At 44.4% G+C, this 26,820-nt stretch overlaps 2 protein-coding genes across 2 annotated transcripts; both read left to right on the top strand.

Annotated features, from left to right (window-relative positions):
- The first annotated feature begins 1,331 nt into the window (after positions 1-1,331).
- LOC136587504 (melanoregulin-like) lies at positions 1,332-19,319 on the top strand. The gene is made up of 5 exons (XM_066586110.1): positions 1,332-1,455; positions 6,184-6,343; positions 8,735-8,825; positions 10,108-10,274; positions 12,845-19,319. The coding sequence occupies exons 1-5, from the start codon at positions 1,376-1,378 to the stop codon at positions 13,061-13,063; spliced, it is 717 nt and encodes a 238-aa protein (XP_066442207.1). The 5' UTR covers positions 1,332-1,375; the 3' UTR covers positions 13,064-19,319.
- A 2,221-nt stretch (positions 19,320-21,540) lies between these two features.
- On the top strand, positions 21,541-23,993 carry TCAP (titin-cap). The gene is made up of 2 exons (XM_066586523.1): positions 21,541-21,773; positions 22,004-23,993. Exons 1-2 carry the CDS (start codon positions 21,631-21,633, stop codon positions 22,416-22,418), a joined length of 558 nt encoding a protein of 185 aa, XP_066442620.1. The 5' UTR covers positions 21,541-21,630; the 3' UTR covers positions 22,419-23,993.
- Positions 23,994-26,820: the final 2,827 nt, after the last annotated feature.

Genomic DNA, 26,820 nt, shown 5'->3' with positions numbered 1-26,820 from the left:
CATCCCCTTACCCACTCACCACCTAGGTGTCTCTATACACTTTTCAGGTGCTCTCCTTAAAGAGACTCGACAACCCTCTTGACTCCTGAAGAGAACATTAGTCATGCACTGCCCGCTCAGGCTTGCATTCAGCATAAAACAAGACTAGTTTAGCCCGGATTGCTCATTTACGTTGCATAAAATGGAATTCCTACATCCGCACGGTGCCAGTCACACAATGACGTATATAACTGTGCCATCCACATGTAGCCCTCACCTCCCCCCCCCCCCCCCCCCCCACGGTAGTGCCAGCAGCGCACCACAGCTTGCAGCTCTTCTCTTGGACAAGCAAAAAAAAAAAATGTGAGTATCCAACTGAGGGCGCTTATACGTATGTCTTCCAAAACGTGAACTGATAGCTATGATCAGAGCAGCTGGAGAATAAAGCTGGCATCTAATCATGGTACTCTTCTCTGCATCAGAAGGGGGCACAGAGGAGCATGTCTGTGCCCTGATGGTTGGGAGCCCACCACAATGGTATTGCAGGTTGTATACAGCCCCCAGTTGTGGGTTGTTCACCTCCAGTCTAAAGAAACTTCACTTCTGAGTGGTTACAGTGGCATGCTCATGTTGTATGAAGTGCCAGCCGCATGTAGCCCCAACTTCCAGCAGTAGCGCTAGCAGTGCTCCACGTCTTACAGCTCCACTTGGAGAATAGGTATACGTAACCAACCGAGGCCACTTACTTGTATCTTCCAAGGCTTCAACTGATATCTATGATCGGTACAGGCAGGAGAGAATAGAGCTAGCATCTAATGATGGTACTATGTCTCTGCATCAGAAGTGCCATAGCAAATCATGTCTGCACCCTGATGGTTGGGGGCTAACCACAATAGTGTTGCGGGTGGTATGTAGCCACCGATTTGCAGGTTGTGTACCCCTACTTTAAAGGAACTTCACTTCTGATTGACGCAAGAGATGGCATGCTTATGTTCTATAGATGTTATTCCCTAAAAGGCATTTTTTTAGGACACCGTCTATGCATTGTCTATGCCCAGCTCTGTGGAACTGCAGCACAGTTGAACTTCCAGTAGAAGTTAGAGATTCCAAGGATGAAGTTTTTTGACCCTTAACCCTACAGAATTACTCCTCTCTGCAGTGCCCCACACTAAATATTCCTCTGCATCCCATCCCCGTACAGGGCGAGGACAGGAGGTGTCTTCATTACCAGCCCCTACTTATCACGCTCCTTAGCTGGAGGCTCCTTGTAGTGCTGATGCCCATGTGACTCTCTTGTTCTTTCATTCCAATTACAGTGATATTTTTGTATATTAACACCACCCATGATAAGACCCCCGTCCCACCACTCCCATGCCTTGCAGTACTGACCCCCAGCATGGCAGAGCGTAGGAGCTTCTATCGCTTCTTGTGCTGCTGCTGTCGTGAGGAGGCACCAGAGAAGAGCCCTTTAATCAGGTAACCTATTATTGCATCACCAGTCTTATATAATGTCTACCTGTAGCCATATGTCTGTATTCGCTTCTGATCCCATATACAATGCCAATATCACATGAACTCCTAGCTCCGTAGTTGCTGGTACACTACAGGTCTCAGTAGTGTACCAGCCTTTCTCTTCACAGGCAGCCTTTCTCTTACAGCGCAATATAATACATACTAGGAAAGCTGCCAGGATGTTCAATGAAATGTCACCTATGTGTAGAATATAGCATCAGGTATTTACCTTTACTTTCCCGCCTATAGATGGGTTGTTCAGGATTAGAAAAACAGGGCTCATTGTTCATAAATAGCGCCGTTATGGACTGCAGGCTGTATCTGGTATTGCAGCTGATCCCTATTAAAGTGTTTGAGGCTGAGCTGTATTACCAGACACAACCAAACGTGGCGCTGTTTCTTTTTTCTGTTGGTGAATTGCATCTCCTTTTCCACATGTTTTCAGTGGGTTCTAACTAAGGATCTTATTGAAGTGAATGTGTGTCATGGTGTGGCACTGGATCAATTGATGGAGGTTTATATAACTTCATCATGCAGTAAAGAGGCGCGTGAGAAATTGTGTCCACCCGAAATGTAGGATGCTTGCATAATAGGACGAGTTTCTGGTATGGTGGAAAATTAAAGACCCAGAGCTGACAACATTGTGTCCATCGAGAGTACAAACTCCACTACAGATTGCCAATTTTGGTGTTTTTTGGCGCAATTCTGTGTGGAATTTTGTCTGCCCACCCCCACCCCACCCCCGTTCCTCAATTACAAAAGATCTATATTGCACTGATAAGCAGTCGCCTATATTCTTATATTCTGCTTGTGCAGAAAGCGGCAAGATAGCAGCATAGTCACACAAGAACAGATCAAGGAATACTGTACCAGAACCAAGCTCATACCATAAATGCAGCACCAGAGCCAAATTCATAACATATATACAGCCTCAGAGCAGCTCAGTACATCAATACTGTACCAGAACCAAGCTCATAACAAAAATGCAGTAGAAGAACTAAGTGATCGTGTTGCATTGGTGGCGATGGGCTGACAGTAGCGTTTCAGAACATCAGAGAGGAGAAAACAGAGCCAGAGAAGGACTATTCATGCAGCTCCACAACATGCTGCTACATGGAGGAAAAAGATCATCTGGATGGGTAGACCTAAGCGGAGGCATCAATTCCAGCCTACATCCACCTGATTTACCCCCCAGCAAGCTGGCGGCCAACTAATAGTAGTAATCTTTATTTATATAGCACCAACTTATTCCGCAGCACATTCAATGCTCGGGGACTTCCATCGGGACAGGGTGGGGTGGTACAGGAGGTATGGGGGCAGGAAATATACATGATGGGCATAATTTGAGGGTGGGGACTGGATCAGGGGAGTTGTTATGCTTCTTGAAGAGGTGAGTCTTCAAGCCATGTCTGAAATTCTGTGCATCAGAGATTGTCCGGATATCCGGATTGTCCCATATATTGTTGGCAGAGCGAAGCGTTCAGGGTGATGTATGGTGGTGCGGAGCCATGGAGAGCTGTGTGCGTGAGGGTGATGAGTTTAAATTGAATTCTGTAGTGTATGGGCAGCCAGTGCAGTGGCTAGCATAGTGCGCAGGCATCTGAGAAACGGCTGGATTGGAGATGGGAGAGTCTGGTGCGGGAAAGTCCAATAAGTGAGTTACAGTAAACAAGGCGGGAATGGATAAGGGTGACAACGAGTGTCTTTAGCATGTCTGTAGTGAGGAATGAGTAGATTTTTGCAATGTTCCTAAGGTGCAGGTGGCATGAGATTGGATGTTGGTGGTGAAGGAGAAATCCAAGTCCAGTGTTACTCCAAGGCAGTGGGCGTGGTGTTTGGGGGACATGGTGGTGCCAGCTACTGACTTGGAGATCTTGGGGGGAGGTCGACTGGTTGAGGGCAGAAAGACAAGGAGGTCAGTTTTTGAGAGGTTAAGTTTGAAGGTGCCTACCCACTAGCATTTTTTTTTTCTTGCGCTGCGAGAGCGAGTGAAAACACAAGCCTCGCAGCGCAAAGAAAACCCTGCGATATCGCTAAATGCTTTCAATGGAGCCGGCAACAGCAGCGCCAGCCTCATTGAAAGCATAGGGAGTATATTGCCGACTTCTGTTACGGCTGTGGCAGAAGTCCAGGATGCTATCCCATTGCTTTCAATAGGGTCGGCGCTGCTGCGGCCCCGTTGAAAGCAGTGGGTTGTAGGTAACCCCCGCAGTGATGATTTTCAGGGAAGGGCTTGAAATATAAACCCATCCCTGAAAATCATCCCTAGCTGGTGAAAAAATAAAAAAAACTTATATACTCACTTTTCCGCCGCTCAGGCGCGTGGTCGGGCTGGCTCCCCAGCCCTTCTATGAAGCTCTTTCAGCAAGCAGGGATTTAAAAATCCCCGGCTCCGGAAAGGGCTGTGCTGATTGGCTGAGTGCTGAGCCAATCACAGGCAGCGCACAGCTATTCATCAATAGATCAGTCCAGTCGAGGGTCGGTTTCTTTAGAAGTGGAGATATGATGGAATGTTTGAAAGAGGAGGGAAGATGTCAGAGGTCAGAGAGAGGTTGAATATTTTTAGGGGGTTAAGCAGGGAGTGGAAAGTGTCAAAGATTCGTTTGGGGTTGTGGGATAATGAGAAGATGAGGGAGGTGAAGTAGACTTGTTTGGCATGGTGGAGGGCGAGGTTGTAGGTTTTAAGCATGAATTTGAAGTGGATAAAATCTGCAGGTTGTTTTGGATTTACGCCACCACCGTGCACATCTGGAGCACCGCCGGATGAAGCGTGTTTGGGGCATGAGACAGGGTTGTCATGGTCCGTGGTGGACGTCTCTGGTCATGTGGGAGCCACTTCATCCAGGGCACATCTGAGAGTGGTGGAGTAATGTTCAGCAGCCAGGTTGGGGCATGAGAGGAGAGAGGTGGGGGACAGGGAGGACTGTAGGGTCTTGAGGAACTGTTGGGTGCGGACGGTCTGGAGTTTCCTGGAGGTGTGACCCTGGCCATATGTATACAGGTTTGTTTGCAGTGGCAACACTGGAGCATTAGGGTGGGCAATACAACCCACTATAACTCAAGAAAAGCTTTATAGAAAATAGGGCCCTAAGCAATAAACAAAGCCGGGCACCTCTGCTTGATAGTTGGCTCATAATTTCAGCCTATATATTACTGCCATAGAGTGCTAGTGTATACAGCCCATAATATCCACCATATGGTGCCATGGGTAGGAGAGCCTCAGCTACGGTGGCCCCCAGGAGCTCACATGGTACCGCCTGGCGCGTTGTCTCACACTTCGCGTCAATGTAAATAACACTTCCTTAGAAGTAGAGTCCTGTGATGCTCTGAGTTCGAGTCAAGGGACCCGCAGCAGGCAGGGACACTCCTCTGTATTATGGACGTATAACTGCGTCCAGAACACTTTGGGTGTTGCTGGTCTTAAAGAATATCTGTCAGCAGTTCGAAGCAGGTGAAACCACTTACAGCTGCAGAACACTAAAGTAGATCTCTTTCCAATTCTTTTTTGTTATACTACCTGAATTTCCCATACTGCATGCTAAGGGTCCAGTGAGCGGGCCGGACCACCTCTGCTGCTCCAGTTGGCTCCATAACCCTGCCCCTTGTTGGTTAAGTGATATTAATGATGTCTCCCACATCATATACAGGTTTATCCACATTTTACGCATTCATCATACACTGGCGCATGTGCAGATCCTTTGGCCTTTTTGCAGGAAGATTCAAATCATTTTTATGCACATGTGCCAGTCTACAACCGGGCAGCGAATATACAAGACTTGGATGACTTAGACCTAAGTCTTAGAAGATGTCATCCACGCCACTCAGCCAGAGAGGCACTGGGTTATGGAGGGAACTAGGGCAGCAGAGACAGCCCGGACTGTGTGGCCACTAGCATGCAACACGGAAATGTTAAAAGTTTATTTCTCTATTATTGACCTTTTCATCATCCATGCGGCAGCACGGCTACTACAAATTGTCGTAGAACTTCTTCACTTACATTATAGGACAGAATGCCAGCAAAATGCAGGGACACATGCAACATAGAAGATACCCATTGGGCTTATATACATAGCAAAAGTGCTCTAACCTGCAATGTAACGTGGTCTCAGGTGCTACAATGTTGGCAAGTAAGAGAGGTGAAAAAGAACTTGAGCCACGAATATTTGATGAGGACCCCAGAACCTGTAATACGTGGGGTGCTCTAACACTAACGCCTTTTGTCTTATGTTGGCACACAACCCCAGAAGTAGATGTTGGCGGTATGGCAATATATTTAGAACCTTCTTGCCAATATTTGGTAAATTTTGTTGCCGTGTGCAATTCTTTCCACATGTAGGAATTCAATTACATACCACTTGCTTTATCTGTTACATGGCAAAAAAATTTACCAGATATTGGCAGGCAGGTTCAAACTCCATTGCCATACCACCAACATCTGCTTCCGACGTCACGTGCTAATAAGGTAGGAGGTATTCGTTTCAGAACCAGCCTCGTATATGTACAGAATGAGTACTACTAGCAGTTGTTGCTGTTGACGGAGCAGCAATTCGATGAATGAGGTGATTATATGATACAGCTGCTACAAGACGTACCGATCTGAGTCTATATATAACTCATGTCATGATATACGTATGGACAGTGTGACGTAGTGGGGAAGTTTCCAAATGCCATGAAGTCCTATCTATATTGCAGTGATACGCTCTTGTACTTTGACCGGGAAGTGAAGCGTCGAAGAGCAGAAGAGGCTAATTTGTGGAATGAGCCCCAAGATGTGTCTCACACTGAAAGAGACGATGACCGCGAATTATACAACCTACTTCAGAAGAGATCACGGACACGAAGGGGGTCAGAGGTCAGTAAGTGAGGGGAGAAGAGGAATATCAATAGCTGAATGGGCACTGAGGCAATTACATGTTAATGAGCATCAAATAAAATGGGCAATACTGTTGGTTGAAGATTTTAAGCTGCATTCACACGAACGTATATCGGTTCGGTTTTCACGCCGAGCCGATATACGTCGTCCTCATCTGCAGGGGGGGGGGGGATGGAAGAGCCAGGAGCAGTGCTCTGAGCTCCTGCCCCCTCTCTGCCTCCTCTCCGCCCCTCTGCACTATTTGCAATGGGGAGAGGCGGGATGGGGGTGGGGCTAATTCTCGTAACTTAGCCCCGCCTCCTTTTATTGCAAATAGTGCGGAGGGGTGGAGAGGAAGCAGAGAGGGGGCGGGAGCTCAGTTCCTGCTTCTGGCTCTTCCACCCTCCCCCCCCCCCCCCCGCAGATGAGGACAATGTATATCGGCTCGGCGTGAAAACCAAGCCGATATACGTTCATGTGAATGCAGCCTTACTCGGGTTGAGGCCATAGTATTTCTAGTCTCTAAGTATCAACAGTACCCAGTCAGCTGTGGGTAACACATGGCAAACCAGTGGCTAGAGAAAAGCCTTAATGTAATTAATAAATGACCACCTGCCTTATTGTTGTGTAGGCCCCAACGTGCCCCCAAAACGGCTCTGACCCATGGAGGCATGGACTTCACAAGATCTCTGAAGGTGTCCTGTGGTTTCTGTCACCAAGATGATAGCATGAAGTGACTATTTAATAAAAAAGGTTGAAGTCTTTGAGCAGATCCATTGCAAGATCCATTAGATCTGTTTGACCCACCCAGATGAGTGTTGCGTCTGAATTGTACAACCTAGCAAGATGAGAGCGGCATAGACATACCTAATTCATTGTTTGTATAACAGGTGCATTTTCTTTGGTTTCCCATATTTTCCCTACATAATCCCTATTAGCAGTAGATCCTGTAAATTGCTTTGTGTCGCCTTAATGGATTGGACTTGGTTTCCCAGCACATTCTAGAGATGCTCGAATGGACTGAGATCTGGGAATTTGAAGGTCAAGTCATCACCTTGATCTCTTTGCCATGGATCTCACACCCTTCCTGAACTGTTTTTGTAGTGTGGCAAGGAGCATTATCCTACTGGAAGAGGGCAGTACCATTAGGGAATATCACTGCCACGAAGGAAGGTACTGGGCCTGTATAACAGTTATGTAGGTGGTACGAGGGAAAGTAACATCTGCTCGAATGTCAGGACTCAAAGTTTCCCGGCAGCACATTGCCCAGAACATCACACTGCCTCCGCCAGCTTGTCTTCTTCCCCAAATGCATCCTGGTGCCTTGTCTTTCCCAGGTAAGTAACGCGCACACACAACCCAACATCCAGATGATGTAAGAGATGTGATTCATAAAACCAGGTACCTTCTCCCATTGCTCTATGGTCCAGTTCTAATGCTCATATGCCCATTGTAGACAGTTAGCAGTGGACAGCAGTCAGCATGGGCCCTCTAACTGGCCATCTGTTGTTGTTGTTAGCCGTTTAGTCGTTCACGACCCACGGCCACCCTAAAGGCGAGCTCGCTCCATGTTTTTCGGTTTTGCATTGCTTCTTTCAGTTGTTTGATATCCATGCCAGTATCTGTATCATCTATGGTTACACAACCAGCTGTGATGTCCTGAGTGATCTGTAACTTTTATATCATCATCAGAAGTAACTTTATCAGCAATTTGTCCTACATTAGCTTTTCCATGGAATCGGACCAGAACAGACAGCCTGCCCATGTGAATCAATGAACCTTGCCCACCCAGGACTTTGACTATTTAACTAGTTGTCCTTCCTTGGACCACTTTTGGTACTAACCTCTACATAACAGGAACATCACACAAGACTGGCGGCTTTGAAGATGCCAAGACCAAGCAATCTAGCCATCACAATTTGGCGCTTGTCCAACAAAACCCTACACTTTGTTAGTTTTTTTCTGCTTTCAACAATTCAACTTCAAGAATGGACTGATCGCTGCTCAGCTCCTCCTGCTCTATAACGTGCTGCCTGCAGTTTGGGCAGCTTATTCAAGCTGATAAGATTCCTTTTAAGTCTAATTTCACAATGAAGACTTTGCTGACGAGGATTGGGGAGGACAAGGCTTCCAGTCACATGTGAATTGTCAGTTTTGGGTTGATAACTGAATATAATTGGACATTTAGGACGCTCGGCGAATGTTGAGGTCAACGTATAAATCAATGGAAATGTGGTGAAGGATTAGAGAATCTAAGAATAGATGTAAGACTCAGATGTTACATGAGCTTTAAAGTCAGCAATGGCTAGAATGCTGAAGAAGTCAGATTGAGATGGATGGTGTTGTATCCATACTTGAGATGCATGATGTGACTTTTTGTCTCTCGCTCAGGGTTACCGCCGGCTGAGTTTTGATATCAGCGCCCACAGACAAATACGTAGAGATGTTAAGGATCGTTGGAAGGTGCTTCTGGAAAATCTAGGTGAGTTCATGTTTACTGGCGATTTCACGGAGGTTAAGCTGTGAATCTAAAGGCAATTTTGAAATTTCCCTGCAGTGCCTCCACAGGGGAAATAAAGCATTACATATTGCCTATAGAAATCCATGGGCTGTCCATGCCAGGTCCTCCAGAGTAAGCGACAATTTTTCATAGCCGCTCAGGGATTCTCCTTTATTAAAAGGGTTGTGCGTTTAGAAATTCACTTTGTAAATTTAGAACCAATTCACTTAAAACAATAAAATAGCCTCGAAGATCTAATAATGTGGTCTCAATTCTCCCGGTCTCTGTTGACCGCGGAAGTCAGGTGACCTTTGTCTACCAATCAGAGGTGGCAGCTTCACCGCCTGTTCTCCTGGCATCAACAGTTACATCCTTGGCACCATGATGCCAGGAGTTCCAAACTGTGATGTTGTGGCCTCTGATTGGTAGACACTGGTCACCTGATTGCCACTGTCAACACAGACTGGGAGAATCGTTGAGCTGCATCACCGAGGACAGGTAAGTACCGGTTGGCTTTGTTTTAAGTGATTTGGCTCTAAACTTAAAAAGTGGATTCTTATCCGGACAACCCCTTTGAGGGTGCATTCACACAAACGATTTTCACATGTTAGTTTTGTCCGATTGTGAGAAGGACAGAACTCACATGTGAAAAGAAGCCATTCTCTCAATGGGTTAATTTACATGAGCAATTTTTTAATTGTTTTGTTTTCTTTTTCTTTTTCTCAGACCGAATGTCCGAGATCTAAAAAGAATGCAACCTGACCTATTTTTGGGTGATCCGTTTTCAAGAATCACCGGTTATTTTGTATGGGAGCGTGAAAAAAAAAAAATCACATCACGCTTTTTTTCCCCCCATTTTAACTATTTGAAGCATAAGCGATCTTTTTTTTTTTTTTTCATGTGCATGAAAAACACTGTACAGCGATACGATGTGTTTTTAATGCCAAAATGCATCGCAGTCGCAGATAAATGGAGTGCCATGTAGGTCAGATTTTCACGGACATCGCAGTTGCCCGTGTGAATAGGGCCTGACACAGAATTCCTTAACAGGATATTTCAGAGTTGGTTTTGTAAACCAGATAACCTCTTTGAGTTCATTCACTGTACGTATGCAAAAGCAGAAATATTGGTGTATCATGCATCTAATATCCAGTAGAATCATCCTTTTAGGTCCATACTGCTCGTTATGATGATTCCTTCACCTGGCCCAGGTTCCTTCCTTATTTTGCCCGGTCTCACTTCCGCTTCTCTCCGCAATCCTTAGGTTTTTATAGTGAAGCAGATTCGTTGCTCTCTGTGACCTCGAACACCTCCTACAATAGTATGCGGAACCCCACAGAGGCTCGTCGCCTGCTCAGCCTGCTATCCGAGGAGACCAGCATATTTGAGCAGCCCGGCCTCGCACCTCCTGAGAGATACCTATTTGTTCTGGTGAGTCAGGAGGAAGACCTTTCTTTATTCATGTAGATGTATAATGTCTGTATTTACCATTAAAAGCATTCTCTGGGATGAGAAAAACATGGTTCCATTTTTTTTCGCAAAAACGGCACCACACTTGTCCACAGGCTGTATATGGTATTGCAGCTGAGTCCCATTAAATTAAATGGAGCAAAGTTGCAATACAAAACACAACCCATGGACAAGTGCAGATGAGTTTCTGGAGACAGCCATGTTTTTATAATCCTGTACATCCCCTTTAATAACTCCTTATATATAATGCTCCTAGCACATAACATTCAAATCCAAGAACTGGAAGCAAGTCCACCTACTCCCACTGACCCTCCACTATTGTAGCAAACACAACTAGACGTCTGGCATGCTTGCTAACTCTTCCAAAAAACATCTTGGAGGTTCCTGGAGAAGCTGTCAACTCTCAAATACTTCCATAATCTCCAATATGTGTATGTGTTCATGGGGAGGGGGGCGGCATTTCTAACCTCTTCTCACTTTATCTTTCTTTATGTGCTTATCTGTTTTGAATAGCTAGCTAGGGTGAGGCGGAGCTATGGACAGGGGTGTGGTCTGCAGAAATGGGTGTGGCTTATGGCTGAAAAGTTTGTGCGCCACAATATAAATCTCCCTGAAGTACTTTCTTAAGGAAGTTCTTCCTTTTGCAGCTCTTTCATAGTTCTAAGCCAGCTTTCTCTAAAACTCCTTTCCCTCCTGAATACAACCCAACCCTTATCAAAGGGGTTCTGCATGAGTTCCATAATTTACACTAAAAAACAAGAGAGGGTGGAGAGGGGATAAAAAAGGTATGAAAGAGATGAGAGAAGAGAAATCGGAGAGAAAAGAGGGAAGAGAGAAATATGAGAGAAAGAGAGAGAAAAAGAAGAGAGAGGAGAAAGAGAAGACAGAAGAGCGGAGATGGAAGAGAGGAAAGAGATGAGATGAGAGGAGAGAAAAGAGAGAAAGCAGAGGGGAGAGAAAAAAGAAGGAAAATGGAGATGAGAAGGAGAGAAGACAGAAGAGCGGAGATGAGAGGAGAGAAAAGAGAGAAAGCAGAGGGGAGAGAAATGCAAGATGAGAGAAAAGAGAAGGAAAATGGAGAGGAGAGGAGAAGGAGAGAAGACAGAAGAGAATGAAGAGATAGAAAAAGAAGAGAGGAGATGGAGAAAGAAGGGAGAGAAAAAGAAGGGAGGAGATGGAGAAAGAAGAGAGGTGAGGGAAAAGAGGGAGGAGAGAAAAGACAGAAGAGAGAAAAAGAAGAGAGGAGACAAAAGAATGAAAAAGATGAGAGAAGGGGGACAAGGAGAGAGAAAGGAGAGGAGAGAGAGAAAGAAGAGAGAAGAGAAAGGAGAGAAGGGGATAGGGAGAGGGAGAGGGAGAGGAGAGAAGAAAAAAAAGACTGAGAAAGGAGAGAAGAAATAGGGAGACAGAAGAGAGAGAAAGGAGAGAAGAGCGATAGGAAAGAGGCAGAAGAAAGGAGAGATTTTAGACCAACCAGTGACTATTTTTTAGATGAGCTGAAACAAAATGACTAGCGACTACTGAATTATCGCTCATCACCCAGTTGGTGTCTGTTATTACAAGTAACGACTATTGTTTGCATTTGCTCCTTATCGTGATCTTCAGATGTTAGCTGTACCGTGTAAAGCCATGCTAAATCAATATAATATGTGATGTTTTATCAGCCTCAAGCCACGTCCTCCCTACCTCTATAGCACTCCACATCTCTAACCCCTCATGCAGTTTACTGTAAAGTAAGATCCGCAGAGAGAGAATGTTATGTGTCCACCCATATGGAGGTATATCTATAGGGGGTGTAGAGGTAGACATCATACTGGAGCCCTGGTGTCTGAGAGAGCCCAAAAACTCCTACTCCACATAAGAACACACTTTTATTATATATGACCCTGTGTAGCTGTGTTCCTGCTATAGATTTTGAATCAGGCTCATCCAATAGTACTACCAAAATATTGTGCAGAAAGAAGCACATTGTGTCAAGAGAACATTAGTAACCCCCATATTCAATTAGTACACGTTATATCGACGATGTATTTCTCCTACCAGTTCCTATTGATTAGAATTCATGCAAGATTGGCGTAGTACCTCATCAAATATCTCTAGCACTGCGATGGGGACAACATCAGACCCTAGCTCTAATCTTAAAAATAACATTCCTGTCCTGGCCATGGTCTGTGGACAGCATGTACAGTAACAGAATATCCATAACTGAATGGTAAATGTATGCAGCACAGGAGAAGATGAATTGATGGTCTGCATGGAAAGCTCCACCACCCCTCAGGCTTGTCACACAATGTTCTGGATTGCATGATTTGCTGCAAGTGGTGACAGAATAGACTCTAATTACAGGTGCTAAATATCAGCTCCAGGGTATTCCATTCCACAGAACTGTTTGTTAGGATGACGGAGATGATTTAGTCCTTACCGTTTTTGCTATGGAGAACGTGACACTATGGCGTTCTCCTGTCCCATCCCTGATGCATGCATGAAGGTGACACCATTTATTTATAACTCTGGGACGTGATGTGTTTCAGGACCGGCTCATCCTTCTTGACATGGGAACAGAGTTTGTATCTATTGCCAGACGGTTTTATCCCCCTGAGACCTTGGAAAGCGTTGAGAAGGAGAGTGCAGAGCCTGGCACCGCTGTCCTGGTGAGCCCAGGCTGGCAGGAGGTGGGAGATGGTGGAGAAAAGGAAGAAGAGTGCAGCGAAGTGGATGAAGAAAGTTTCTTGGACAACCTCACTCAGTGATATTAGAGCCATTATCAGCTTCCGTCTATTACCTATTGTCTGCATTCTCTATAGACCTCATGTCACTATTGACCCCATCATCTGCCATACACGCCAACTTCTCTCATCCTCATGAAAGGTTGTGGTTCTCATCCTTGAGATAGAACGATTCGTCAACATGGACGCACACAGATGATTTAATTAACACATTTAAAGGGGTCATCCTCTGCTGTAATGCTAGATTCTTCTATGTAAGCCACTCTGGGAAAGATTGGGGAGAACTGACATGGCAACCTGGAGTTGGTCTTCCCTGCTCTAGTGTTAAGCACCTAGGAAAGCTGAGTGATAAAACCAAAGGGACCTGAAATGGTCGCCATAATGAATGCTACACAGCTTTCTCAGAGATATGGAAAAATGACTAAACTGGTTGAACTAAGCAAGTGGTGGTGTATCACTAGGGTATGCTATCATTTGCTGATCAGTAGGGGGCCACAAAGTTGGGACCCTTACTGGTTGCTACAATATGGAGATCCACAGTGCTGTGGCACCTACAATTTTCCCTGCACTCAAATCCAGCTGCTGTGCAGGTTCTTCTACTCAGCTTCCTTCATTTTCATGAGTGGTGGTGTACCAGCAGTTGGGTATACAGGCAACTGTTAAGTTCTGATGGCCCCTTTAAATAAAATGTGAAAACCTGGCCATATGTAGATAACCACTTCTTAATTGGAAGCTGGCACAGTGATCACTTGTTCTGGCCCATGGGTGGTGTCCAAAGTGCAGGAAGCCCTCTATGATGTCCATATGTCCCAATGGGACATACAGATTGTGAGAATTTTCTCTTATGGAGTCCTCTTCAAACACTTTTATTTAAAATACAGGAGTCGCACCATACTGCTCCATGCCAGATGATGTAAGAAGATACACAATAAGTACCATAGAAAAAACTCGACCTTTCCACCGGAAGAAAATGTTGCATGTAGTAAAGCAGCGTCATGCAAATTTGAGTAATGTTGCTTTACCGCTTGTGACATTTGAGCACTTTCTTAAGGTGGAAAAGAGAAGTTTCTGTGTATGGTACTTTTTCTGTATCTGCCTCTCATTTGATGGGGAGTGGCAGGATGGGCTCCAGGTTTAGGTGGGCCCTTGGGCAACAGACTTACAGTGGGCCGCCTGAGTTCCCTGGAGTCATTTAAAGGCCACACTGCATCTTCTGAGTCATGTATAGGCATTGCTGTGCCTCCTCAGTCATTTATAGGCCCCACTGTGCCCAAAGTCAATTATAGACTCCACTGTCCCTCCTGAGTCATTTACAGGCCACACTGTGCCCTGTAACCATGTAAAGGCCCTGCTGTGCCCTCTAAGTCATATATAGACCTTGCTGTGCCTCCTGAATCCTTTACAGACTTTTCTGTGGCCCCTCACTTATGTACAGATTCCAGTGTTCCTCCTGAGTTATATACCTCACTTTGCCCCCAAGTAATTTAGAGGTCTCTCTGTGCCTCTTGAGTCATTTCTAGGCCCCATTATGCCACTTTAGTTATGTATAGGCCCTGCTGTGCCCCCTGAGTCATGTCACACCCCATTGTCTCCTGAGTCATTTTTAGTCTCCTAGGTTATTTATAGGCCCTGCTGTGCTACCTTGGCTATGTATAGACCCTGCTGTGCCCCCTGAGTCATGTATACACCCCACTGTACCTCCTAAATCATTTATATGCCCAGCTGTGCCTCCTGAGCAATTAGTAAAGCCCAACTATGTCCCTGGCAATAAAATAAAACATAATAATCTCACCTTCATTATGCTGCCACGGTGTCATCTATCTTTTGCTTTGGCTTCTTCTGGACAGGATAGAGTAGAACGATGCAGGCAGCATGATGACATAAACACACTGCCTGCATGACAGAGAAGGCACTGGGCGATGGAGCAGGAAGCGATCAGGATCTTGCTGTTATAGTCAATTGTATACAGGGAACATTGCAGAGCTATCCTAGAAAACCCATACATAGTCATTTTTATCTTCCTGGTTAATGAATGGAATTCAAAATGACAGTAAAGACTGACACAGTAAGAGGAGCAGCTGGAGGAATGGAACTGCATAACAGTCTAGGTTTATATGAGAGTCAGACCATAATAGTACACTTTTAGATTTTCTCCTCTCCAGCATTAATTACAGGTGTATTACCTATTTCCTCAGTGCTTATCTCTTCCTTACATTTGAATGATCATTTCAAGAAGCAAACAACAGAATGTTAAAGGGGTTTTCCGAGACATGAAAAAAAAAGGTTATACAGCCTTAAAATAAAGAAAAATGAATACTCACCTATTCCAACAGCCCCGCTCATCGCCACTCGGAACCCGGAGAAGCAGCGGTAGGTCACGAGCCAATCATTGAGCACGTGACTGTTCAGCCAATCACAGGCTTTAGCAGCCATGAACGAATCGATGCTGAAGCCTGTGAGTGGCTGAACAAGTCATGTGCACGATGAATGGCTCGTGATCGCCCGCTGCTTCTTCTGGGTTCAGTACGGCGGCCAACGAGGCTCCAGCGTTGGATGGAGAGCTGCCGGAATAGGCGAGTATTTCCCTCATTTCACATAATTTTAATCACGTAGATTTTTTTATCCTTAATGTCCTGGAAACCTCTTTAAGGCGACATTTACACGGGCAAGATCGAGCTGAGAAACATGACCCAATACCGTGCTTGCCAATGTGCAGTTTTCCACTTTCTCAGGCGAATGTTTCACACGCATCAGAGGGTCGCAGGGACTTCCCATGGTTTTCAATGGGAAACATCACATCGCACTTTCATGCACATCGTACGGCATGCAAGGGTCATGTGATTCCTTTAAAGATCCTATTGAAAACAACGGGCGAGGCGTTCAGCGGGAACGCCAAAAGATAGAACATGCTGTGGTTTTTATCCTCGCAGACGTCACTCATGTGAATAAGTCCCTTCAAAAGAATGGAGTTCATATTCATGCACGTTTTGTGCGTCGCGTGACGCGCAAAATTCACGCGAGATTCTAGCCCGTGTGAATAAGCCCTAACTTTAATAAAAAACAAGCAGTGCACGCAGCCGAGAGTGATACTCAGGCGCGTAACTATAGAGGATGCAGGGGAGGCGGTTGCACCCGGGCCCAAGAGCCTTAGGGGGCCCATAAGGCCTCTCTTCTCCATATAGGGAGCCCAGTACTATGAATAATGCATTATACTTGGGGGCCCTGTTACAGGTTTTGCATTGGGGCCAGGAGCTTCAAGTTACGCCTCTGGTGATACTTATAAATTTTGCTATGGATGCAGCCGATCCCCATATTACACGCACCGGGGTCCAGGCAGTTGAGATGAGGAGAGGGTTGATTTGGCTCATTTACTATCCTAATATTCCTACTTTCTGATTCCAAGGCAGGAGAGACCATCTCAAATGGAGCCGAGATCTCCCATCATTACCAGTATTCTGTGCAGGGGGGCAGGCCAGGAAGGAAGTCTGTAATGTGCAGCTTCAGCCAATAGCAGCAGAAAAGGAAGTGATATCAAAGAAAAGGGGGCATCATTTTTCCAACTTCCGCTATACAGCCCTGTAGCATGCAGCAATACTTGTTACTGCCTGTAGTATTAAATGAGTATCACCATCTCAGACTTTTATATAGCATAACTACAGGATATGCTGAAAAAGTATATTAGATGTGAATCCCACTTCCACATCTATCTTTAGAATTGACCCCTCTGGATGGGTTGTGGGGGCAGCATAAGACACCCAACTCAGCTGTTTCTGTACTCCAAACACCCTGCGTACAGAGACATATTGATATCTTGGCCATGATGGGACTACCGCCTTGAGGATTGATAAGTAGCGTGCAGACTCCTATTACCATGGAAGAATAAAAAGGAGTGGTCTGGAGTTTGGTTTAAAAAAAAAAAAAAAGGGGTGGGGGAGGATCTGCTCATTTCTAGAAACAGCGTCTCTGTCGTCCTAGGTAGTGTCTAGTATTGCAACTCCTTCCCATTTAAGTGAATGGGGCTGAGGTACAATTCCAGATACAGACTATGGACAAGAATAGTGCTGTTCTTGGACAATGGCCAGTTTCAGACAAACATATTATGGGCATGTTTATGCGCCCGCAATATGGTCTGACTGCAGGTCTTCTGCCCCGAACTCACAGGATCATAGGAATCTATGATGCTGTGTGAACAGAGACACTCGTCTGTATTAGGGGTGTATAAATGTGCCCGTAATACGCTCATCCGAAACAAAAAAACACCTTTTTCTAACCACCCCTTGAATGCCCCTGCTACATAACAGGACCATAATAGCTCCATTTTGGTGATAGCTATTGCAGGCTTACATTGGCTTGGCCATCCCACAGATGCAATATCAGCTTCCAGTAATGCTTTATGCAGTGGTGCCACCTGTTACTAATGAGCATCTGCCAAAATGTCTCTCCAACATGTTGGAAAATCATTTGCACGGACATCTGCTATTCTGATTGGTTATTGCTCATGAAATCATTGTGGCTGTTGCATTTTGAATGTTTACTGTGCATGCCAACCTTACAGCGGGCAACACTGGGCACACAGCTATACAGTAAATGCTCCCAAGAATATACCATCCATGGTCAGAGTACCAGGCATTTGCTAAATAGGGCTAGAAAACAAGTCTGACATTCAGTAAAGAAGCAGGACACGGGTTCCTACCGAATTAGTTAGGAGTGGATTAAGCAGCTTTTTATGCCTCCAACAGAAGCAAGATGCAGGATGGTGCCAACGGAGCGGGTACATGCTTTAAAATACCTTTCTCAGATTGCATATTGGCATGGAATCAGACATAAGGATTAATGGTGCTGAGCTTGTTTATCTTACGGAGGAAAATTGTGAAGGTCACATTGACCTTGAGCGGTGGCCAGTGAGTAGCATATGAATAGAGCAGGACAGCTGCTCTAATAATGGAAAGAATGTTTTTTTTAATCTAACCCAAACTATAGAGATTAAGGATGACAAGACAATGACAATTGATAGTGGCTGAGCCCATCGTACGGGGCTTTAGATACCGTGCAGTTGTGAATCCACCACTTGCACGAGAACCTTGTCAGACTTTGCTAGGTGGCCAGATACCATGTCAGAGAGTTATAGGAGTCATTCCTTAGATTTGAGGCTATTGATGTTTAAAATATCCATGTACAGTTGGCCTCTGTTCATGGCTGGTAAGGGGATCTGATCCTTACCCATTGCACTCTTAACACAGTGCCCTTCATGCCCTCATGGATGCCCATCATTCTGTGGATGACGACACTGGAGAAATGTCCTGGCAAGGTCAATTATTTAGATCAACCCCTCTGGTTTCATGAGAAAATTCAGTCCCGATACTAGAAGGGGAGGAGGGTATATTACCTACAGTTCTTCTCTACCGTCCCAGTGATCTACCAGTTCCAGATCCTGCTTTTGGCTTTCCAAAATGACCAATGCAGTCTTCAGACTTCCTAATCCCCACAGTGCATTGGTAGTATTAGATTACCAATGAACTATACCTGCTCTGATTGGCCACAGCTGATCAGGTGATCAGCACTGGCTAATCAGAGAGCAGTGCACAGTGTGGATTAGGAAGTTAAAAAATGGCTGTAACCATCTTTGACATTTGAAAACTGAGCCCAGAACTGGTGGGTTGGAGGAGCAGCTTGGAAGAACAACTGCAGGTAATATACCCACTTCTCCGGGACAGAATTTTGTCCCCAAACCAGAGGGTTGCTTTAATTATGGTGGTACAAAAGGGCAAAAAAGAGTAAATTGGCAACCATTTTTTTATGGACACCAGGTTTCAATCCATCTTCACTCCCTTCCATAGGGGCAACAAGTTATAAGCCACCCTCCCTCTTTTGCTCAAGTCCACTCTTTCATTACACTCCTTGGATAACACGTTATGAGGCGTCTTTCACCTCCTCCTCATGGGCAAAAGATTACCATCCACCCATCCTGGGTACCAAGTTATCAACCACTCTCTTCCATGAGCACCATATTATCAGCCACCATCCTCCTCTCCGCACGCATTAGACTGAGATCACATTAAGTAGCTCTTTTTTCAGTCTTCTATTCTCAGAAACAGAATTACATCAACCATAATCAAATAGTTTCCTGTGCACACTATAAATCCCTCCCAAGCCACGTCAACCGTACCCAACAGTGAGGGAAACAAAAAGCACTAAGTGTTGTGTATGAGCAGCAGATCCGATCTATTTACTCCAGATGTGATTGTATTTAACTTTGTCTATTTTGAAAATAAAATAGATTGATCAAAAATATAATTTTCCACAACTTTTTTTATCTGCTTCTCCTGTGGCTTGTGTAATTTTTGCATGCATTACTATCATACAGATGGCCAGAATAGTTATACTTAGGCCTCTTTCACACGGGCTACAAAATCGCGAGATTTTGTAGCGATGCGACATCGCTACAAAACACATGTATGTGAAGCTCATGGTTTCCAATGGGTTCTTTCAGGCTACAAAACATCTCATGTGAAATCAGCCAATCAGAGCCAGCCCTTAAGGAACCAATCCCAGCCATTCATTGAATGGCTGTGATTTGTTCATTGATCACTGGCTCCGATTGGCTGAGCCATGACGCTCGTTAAGCAATTAGAGCCAGCCCTTCTTGGAGGCGGGGATTTTGATCCTCCAATCCAGGAAAAGCTGGCAGAAGACTGAAGACGAGTGCCAGACTTGAAAAGAAGACACGCCAGAGATGACATTGCCTCTTAGGTGATGTATTATTATTTTTTAAGGTTTTTTACTGCAGCTAGGGCTCAGTTTAGGGATTTTACAATAGGATTTCCTACTGTAAAAGTTGCATCGCACGAAAATGTGGTGCAACACATAAGAAGGCTTCATAGGAGAACATGAGCTACAAAAAATTAAAAAAAATAAAAAAAATCACAGAACACGGCTGTATAGAGCATGCCATGATTTTGTAGTCTCGCAATGTCGCAGGCTACAAAACATTGCCGTGTGGAAGAACCCATAGGAAAGCATGGGCTCTACATACATGCGATTTGTAGCACTGTCGCATTGCGACAAAGTCGCCCGTGTGGATGTGGCCATAGCCCCTTGCCAACATCAATGGAGTTTAGAGATCACCGGTATCGATAAATCAAATTGGCGTTGCAAGATGATCACTGTACATTATATACAGTTGCAAGCAAAATTATTCAACCCCCATTACAAAGTAGGTTTATTTACCAAATATACAAACATTCATCTGTTTGCAAAAAAAACATCAAACATGAACAATTAAAAAATTCAATAGAACTAATATGAGTGGTTTCTAGAAATTCAACACAAAATACCGCTTTTGATAACTACTGCAGTCTCAGGATTATTCAACCCCCCTGAATAGAATTCTTCATAAAAGCATATATTTGCAAATCAGGTGCTGTCTCTAACACACCTGATGCAACTAATCAAGGGCTTCATTAGTTGCATCAGGTGTGCTTGAGACAAAAACTCATCCAATACTAGCACTGGCTAGGACTTTGTTGACTGTAATGTTTTTAGACTTGTCACATTTCTAATGTGCAATCAGAGTGGGACAAAAAGTTAGAAGAAGAAATCATTGCCTTGCAGAAACAAGGAGAAGGATACACAAAGAAAAGGCACTGGATGTTCTAGAGATACAGGTAGAAGCAATTAGCAAGTTCAAAGTTAAAGGAACATTGGCTATACAGTACTAGTTGGTTGTGGCAGAAAGAGAAATCTATCACTTCCTGTCACTGGATTACTGTGGAGGCAGCTAGTCAAAAACCCTCATGTGAATGCAAAAGACCAGCAGCAAGATTTGGTGTCAGCAGCACAGAGGTTTCCGTTTACACATACTCAACGCTGAAGGTCTTTATGCTCAAACTCCAAGACCTTGCTGACCCAAAAGCACAAGAAAAGTCGGCTCCAATATTAGTTCTGTTGAGCTATTTAAATTGTTCTCGTTTGTTTTTTTTTGTTTTTTTTTTTGCAAACAGCTAAAAATTTGCAAGTTTGGCAAATAAATCTAATTTGAAATGGGGGTTGAATAATTTTGCAACTGTAAAAGACCAGCATTGTGTGATTCGTACTGATGATCTACAGTCAGGAGATGACTATACAGAAACCCAACACTGTGTGATCCTGTCCCGATAACCTACAGTCAGGAGATCATTGCAAACAAAATATCAAGTTGATGAATTTGGAGATCGGAAACCGTCGAGTCAATACAATTTGATAACTGATGACATAATAATGACAACCTGTGCTGGGAACTTTGTAACTTAATTCTAATGACAAAACAAATAGCGATGCCCGCATCTTGCTGCTGTGAGCATGTTCTTCTGAGCAGTGACATCTGGGCACAGTGCCAGCTATGTGTGTCAGTCAGTGGTCACCGTGTGGGTGTGAGGGGCGGAGGGGGGCGAGGATGACTCTCTGGATAGATATAGAGTGTTACAAAGCAGAATGAAAATAGACCCAGCAAAGAGTATATAAGCCCAGGACATAACACTGCGTGGGAGAACAAGCCTCAGAGAAAACAGAACAAGTCAAATTATTGTAACCTGTTAACACATACTTAATCCAAGATGTTGGGAAAGCCAGAGACACGTGAAGATGGCAACACTTCGGCTGAGCTGAGCTGTCAAGTGAAGGAAAACAACATGTCCCGACGAGAACACTACTCTGCAGAATGGCTGGATACATCAGTCTTCACTAGACCAGAGGAGAGGTGAGATAATTGGGATCTGATAGCCACAAGGCCCATGGGTACAAGTAGTCATTCACGTACATGTAGACAACGTTTAATGCATCAACCCCCCCTATGACTTTGGCCATGTGTTGTAATGTTTTACGAAAGGCCAGTATATGGCACTAAACAAGGATTAGGAATTGAATTTAACATCTTGTAGAATTTTATGGATAATGTGGTTAATTCTTTTCCCCATTTCTCTCATCCAGCTGCAATGCTCGTGATGCCGACGTATGGAGGAGGGAAAGCTTCAAACAACAAGGCATGACGCATTTCATGGTCCAGCGTTCTCCAGCTCAGATCATGAGAATGGGTCGTCTTGGTCAGCGCCTTACTCAATATCAACTGCCCTACCAGAGAACGCTGCCACTGCCCATCTTCAAGCCGGCAGATCTTAGCACCAAGATGGATCGCATGGCAACACCTCCACAGCTTCGTGGCATGATTGAGTTTGAGAGAGCCCTCAGCAATCCAGGCGATGGGTTGTGCCAAGACAAGGTACCCGTTTCTCAAATCACCAAAGAATTGCCTCCAGTCATGCAGCCAGCACGTATGGAATTCTCTAAACCCGGCTTGGCATGTTCCTTTGCCAGATCTATGTCTCAGGAGGCTCAAAGGGGCTAAAGCACCATGATGGACAGTGGCATGGGAGGTGTACCATCTGTAAAATGTTATTAGTCCTAGGAAGGCCAGGCTTGAATGCAGTTTGTGCCTGCATTGTGTTTGCACTAGAATCTCAGTTATTGAGTTTATGCCCAGCAGCAAAATATCCATTAGTAAATTAATTTATAGATAAATTGCTCAGGAAGTTCCAGCTTGTGATAGAAATATTGCAGAAGAAAACATTGTATCTGGAAAGCATTGTATTTCATTAATGTATTGCATCACCCTCTGCACGGTGCTGAATATCAACTCTATTGAGATGCTCTATAGAGCATTAGAAGTAAATAAACCCAAAGTCTTGTTTGGTCAGAACATAGGCTTTGGAGTCAGAGGTGGAATGGTCACCCATCTCTTCATGGTTCATGAGGAGGTTCCTGGTATGTGTAGAAATCGGTTGACAGTTAAGCGTAGCAGGTGAGAGATTAGAAATGTCATGTTTCCTCTTCTTTCATTATGGCTATTTCTTAAGGTATTCAGGGTAAGACATGTTTATGGATTTGAGAAAACTTAAGTTCCACAAACAGTAACCCATTGGATAGAGATAGTGGAAGTGCAAAATGATACGGCGTTGGAAAGTATTAGGTATGAAAGGCCATGATTGATACCTAAAAGGACAGAACGCTCTAAGGGGTTCCTCAAGGATAGGACGCTCTAAAGGGTTCCTCCAGGATAGGACGCTCTAAGGGGATCCTCAAGGATAGGACGTTCTAAGGGGTTCCTCAAGGATAGGACGTTCTAAGGGGTTCCTCAAGGATAGGACGCTCTAAGGGGTTCCTCAAGGATAGGACGTTCTAAGGGGTTCCTCAAGGATAGGACGCTCTAAGGGGTTCCTCAAGGATAGGACGCTCTAAGGGGTTCCTCAAGGATAGGACGCTCTAAGGGGTTCCTCAAGGATAGGACGCTCTAAGGGGTTCCTCAAGGATAGGACGCTCTAAGGGGTTCCTCAAGGATAGGACGCTCTAAGGGGTTCCTCAAGGATAGGACGCTCTAAGGGGTTCCTCAAGGATAGGACGCTCTAAGGGGTTCCTCAAGGATAGGACGCTCTAAGGGGTTCCTCAAGGATAGGACGCTCTAAGGGGTTCCTCAAGGATAGGACGTTCCAAGGGGTTCCTCAAGGATAGGACGTTCTACCCAAAAAGGGTCCCATGGTTAGTTTTTGGTGGGCTACATCTTATTGTTAGATCTCGGTGCTTTAAATTTCAGTAAATAAGCTACTTTAGGGTAGAGTTTAGAAGTAAAAATGCACAAAGGAAGGGTCTGAATATCCTAGGGCCCCTTTGGGTGGGTGTTTAGTCAATTCCATGTCCAGCTTAGACTTGTCTGCCAAAAAATATATAAGCTACTGACTGCAAATTTCCCTGGCCTTTAGAGGGGTTAATCCTGTGTAACAACGAACACAGATTGTATGTTGCTTTGGATTACAACTACTTTGCACAGTTTTATATGTAGATATATTTCTATTTTTCTGTATCATATATCTATTTGTGTGTAATGTACTAATGATTGATTATGATGTAATAAAATGGTTATATATTTCCTTTGTGATGATTTTAGTTCACATGCGATTAACATAAGGAAAATCTTACAATCAAATATGATGCTCTACTTTTCTAGAAAGGTCGAGTAACCCCAACAGATGCAGCATTATCAACCACACATACTGGATCTATGTAAAGGTTTCGGGAGGTGCTCAGGACTGGGGTACATGAATTAAAACATTATTGGGGCAAAGATTTTTCCCTCTTATTGAGGAAAATTAACAATAAGATATCCTACAGCCTGTGATGGCTGATAAGAATCAAGGAAGGATAGCCTGAAGGTTTAGTGTCCCTTTAATTTATCAGAAAAGACTGGTGCTGTGCTCCAGCAATAAGCCTTGCAGAGGTTACAGCGACCAAACCCCTCAACCTGTGGGGTCTGCAAGTCACGGGAGTACATAAGAGAGCAGCAGTAATTAACAGTAAGCTGATGCTAATTGCAAATGATCCATTAATGTACTGTAGGAAAAGAGAACACAGAGGGTGGAGGGGAACAATGCTATATTTAATACCACTGTTTACATGTGTTGTCCCAATGGCTATCTGGAAAGTTGGCCGCTGCTAGGAATTCACACCTAGTGGAATGTACTCGGCGAGGACGGGGATTTAAGATTCTCTTTATTAGAAACCACATGTTGGTAAAGAATAGATATTTAAAGGGATATTAACACCTTATGTACTGCAGAGACATTGTAGATTTGTGTGTGTGTGTGTGTGTATATATATATATATCACACATAGATAGATAGATAGATAGATAGATAGATAGATAGATAGATAGATAGATAGATAGATAGATAGATAGATATAATGCATGTACTGACAACCAGGGTCTCTATTTTCCAAAGTGCCGGGGACCTACATTTTGCAAACAACCAGTGAGGTTAGCTATAAATGTATCTCTAAAAAGGTGGCCATAAAACTTAGAAAGCTGTTCAGCTAACAGCTACTCTAATCCAACTTTACTTCCAAACACATACATGCCAAAAGTGGATGTGATCTCAAAAGGGAAAAGGGGAGTAAATCACCACCAGACTCCTCTGGCAGGGCACAAAGGGGTCTAGCTGAAATTGGTTTGGCCAACATCCTTCTGATATGGGAACCTAAGAGCCCAACATACATTTTTGGTAGCCCAAGATAAGAATGCCTGGGCAAAATGCACTTTTGGAAAGCCGCTCACCAGGCTGGAAAATCAAAGACCTACTTACTTCACTTGATACCAGTGTTGCTCCTGTTCTAATGGTATCCGGTCCTCCACTGTGCTTTACTTCCTGCTATAGTAGCAAGGACATTCCGACCCTGGGACATGTGACAGCTGCAGCTAATCACCATCCAAAGTGAGCCGGTGATTGGTAGCATTGTGTCCGACAGGCAGATGTGAACCCCGCTTATCACACACCGGTTTGGCTTTGGGCTATCTGCAGAGGCAGCACCCAAAGACTCTGGTTTTCACCCTTGAGCCCTCCAAGTAATAATGGGTTATGGTCTTTACTGCATCGTCCACAGACCATTAGCTGCCACATTACTGGGACTGACACTATACAGGGCCAAGGTGAGGTACCTAATGGTGCAATCAGGAGTGTAGAAGGTAGACAAGCAATGGTAAGGGCTGATGCAGAAACAAGATCCAGGCAGACAGAGGCGTAACTTGAAGCTCCCGGGCCCCAATGCAAAACTTGTAGCAGGGCCCCCAACTATAATGCTTTACTTATAGTACTGGGTTCCCTATATGGGGAAGAGAGCCCTTATGGGCCCCCTAAGGCTCCTGGGCCCGGGTGCAACCGCATCCCCTGCATCCTCTATAGTTACACCCCTGCAGGCAGATGGTCGGGGCAGGCAACAAGCAATAGTGTAGTCTAGTAATCAGAGCCGAGTTCAGGGGGCACAAAAGCCAACATAGCTGAGAGTCAGGCAAGAGTCAAAAACCAAAATGTACACAAACAGAGGCTTTGTCATAATGGCTATAAGAACTGGACTGCCTAAGCATCCTCTATGGGGAGAGGATGTTCTGAAACTTTACTTGCTCCCATTGTTTTTAAGTGAGAAAGATATTATTGAGCAATATACCTTTTTGTACATAAGTCAGTCTGATGGTTATATGATCACATAGTATATAAGCAACAGGTAACCCTATACTCATACGTGCAAAAACATCCTAAAACAGTCAGACACATCACAACTTTGGTATCTCTCAGTTTAGACAACCCCCATCTGGGACATATGAAAAACGCCAAAGGAGGTAATCAGAAACCCGGCAGCTACTCACGTATCTGGTTGACCACAAATAAAGTGACTTTCAGCAGGAGATCTCAGACAAGAAGTCTCAATACATGAGAGAATCCTTAAGCTGCTGTTTACATACATTGGCCATAATTCATACAGTATATCACATACATCAAGTTATACTGTATAAAGATCCCACTCTGGAATTGGTCGAAGATGCCACAAGTGCTAAGCTTTGAAGCTTAAACCTTCCGGGCTCCTGTATTCACACCTAACCACTGGTGAGATAATTCACCACCTTAAATTATGACATGATCCTGTATAGACTCTGTATTCACTATAAAATGAACATGTGTATTAGTATATTGACATGCAGTTGCAAGAAAACTTAAGTGAACCCTTTGGATTTCTGCATTGATTACTAATTAAGTCATGATTATGAACAAACACGATGTAACTAAACTGATAACGCACAAACAGATGTACAGTTCATTTCCTCTATTGAGCACATTAAGTAAACATCCACAGTCCTGGGTGAAAAAGGAATTCAACCCTTGATCCCATTTAGCAGCGATCACTTCCACCAAACATTTTCAGTAGCT

The sequence above is a fragment of the Eleutherodactylus coqui genome, chromosome 13 (genome assembly GCF_035609145.1).
Source record: "Eleutherodactylus coqui strain aEleCoq1 chromosome 13, aEleCoq1.hap1, whole genome shotgun sequence".
Taxonomy (NCBI): Eukaryota; Metazoa; Chordata; class Amphibia; order Anura; family Eleutherodactylidae; genus Eleutherodactylus; species Eleutherodactylus coqui.
Note: the sequence above shows the minus strand (reverse complement) of the source record. Positions and strands in the feature narration are given on the sequence as shown.

Excerpts from the sequence above, each read along its gene's own strand:
- LOC136587504 (XM_066586110.1), top strand. The coding sequence starts at position 1,376 with ATGGCAGAGCGTAGGAGCTTCTATCGCTTCTTGTGCTGCTGCTGTCGT. Across the intron at positions 6,344-8,734 it reads GGACACGAAGGGGGTCAGAG|GGTTACCGCCGGCTGAGTTT; the intron begins GTCAGTAAGTGA and ends TCTCTCGCTCAG. Across the intron at positions 8,826-10,107 it reads GGTGCTTCTGGAAAATCTAG|GTTTTTATAGTGAAGCAGAT; the intron begins GTGAGTTCATGT and ends CGCAATCCTTAG.
- TCAP (XM_066586523.1), top strand. The coding sequence starts at position 21,631 with ATGTTGGGAAAGCCAGAGACACGTGAAGATGGCAACACTTCGGCTGAG. Across the intron at positions 21,774-22,003 it reads TTCACTAGACCAGAGGAGAG|CTGCAATGCTCGTGATGCCG; the intron begins GTGAGATAATTG and ends TCTCTCATCCAG.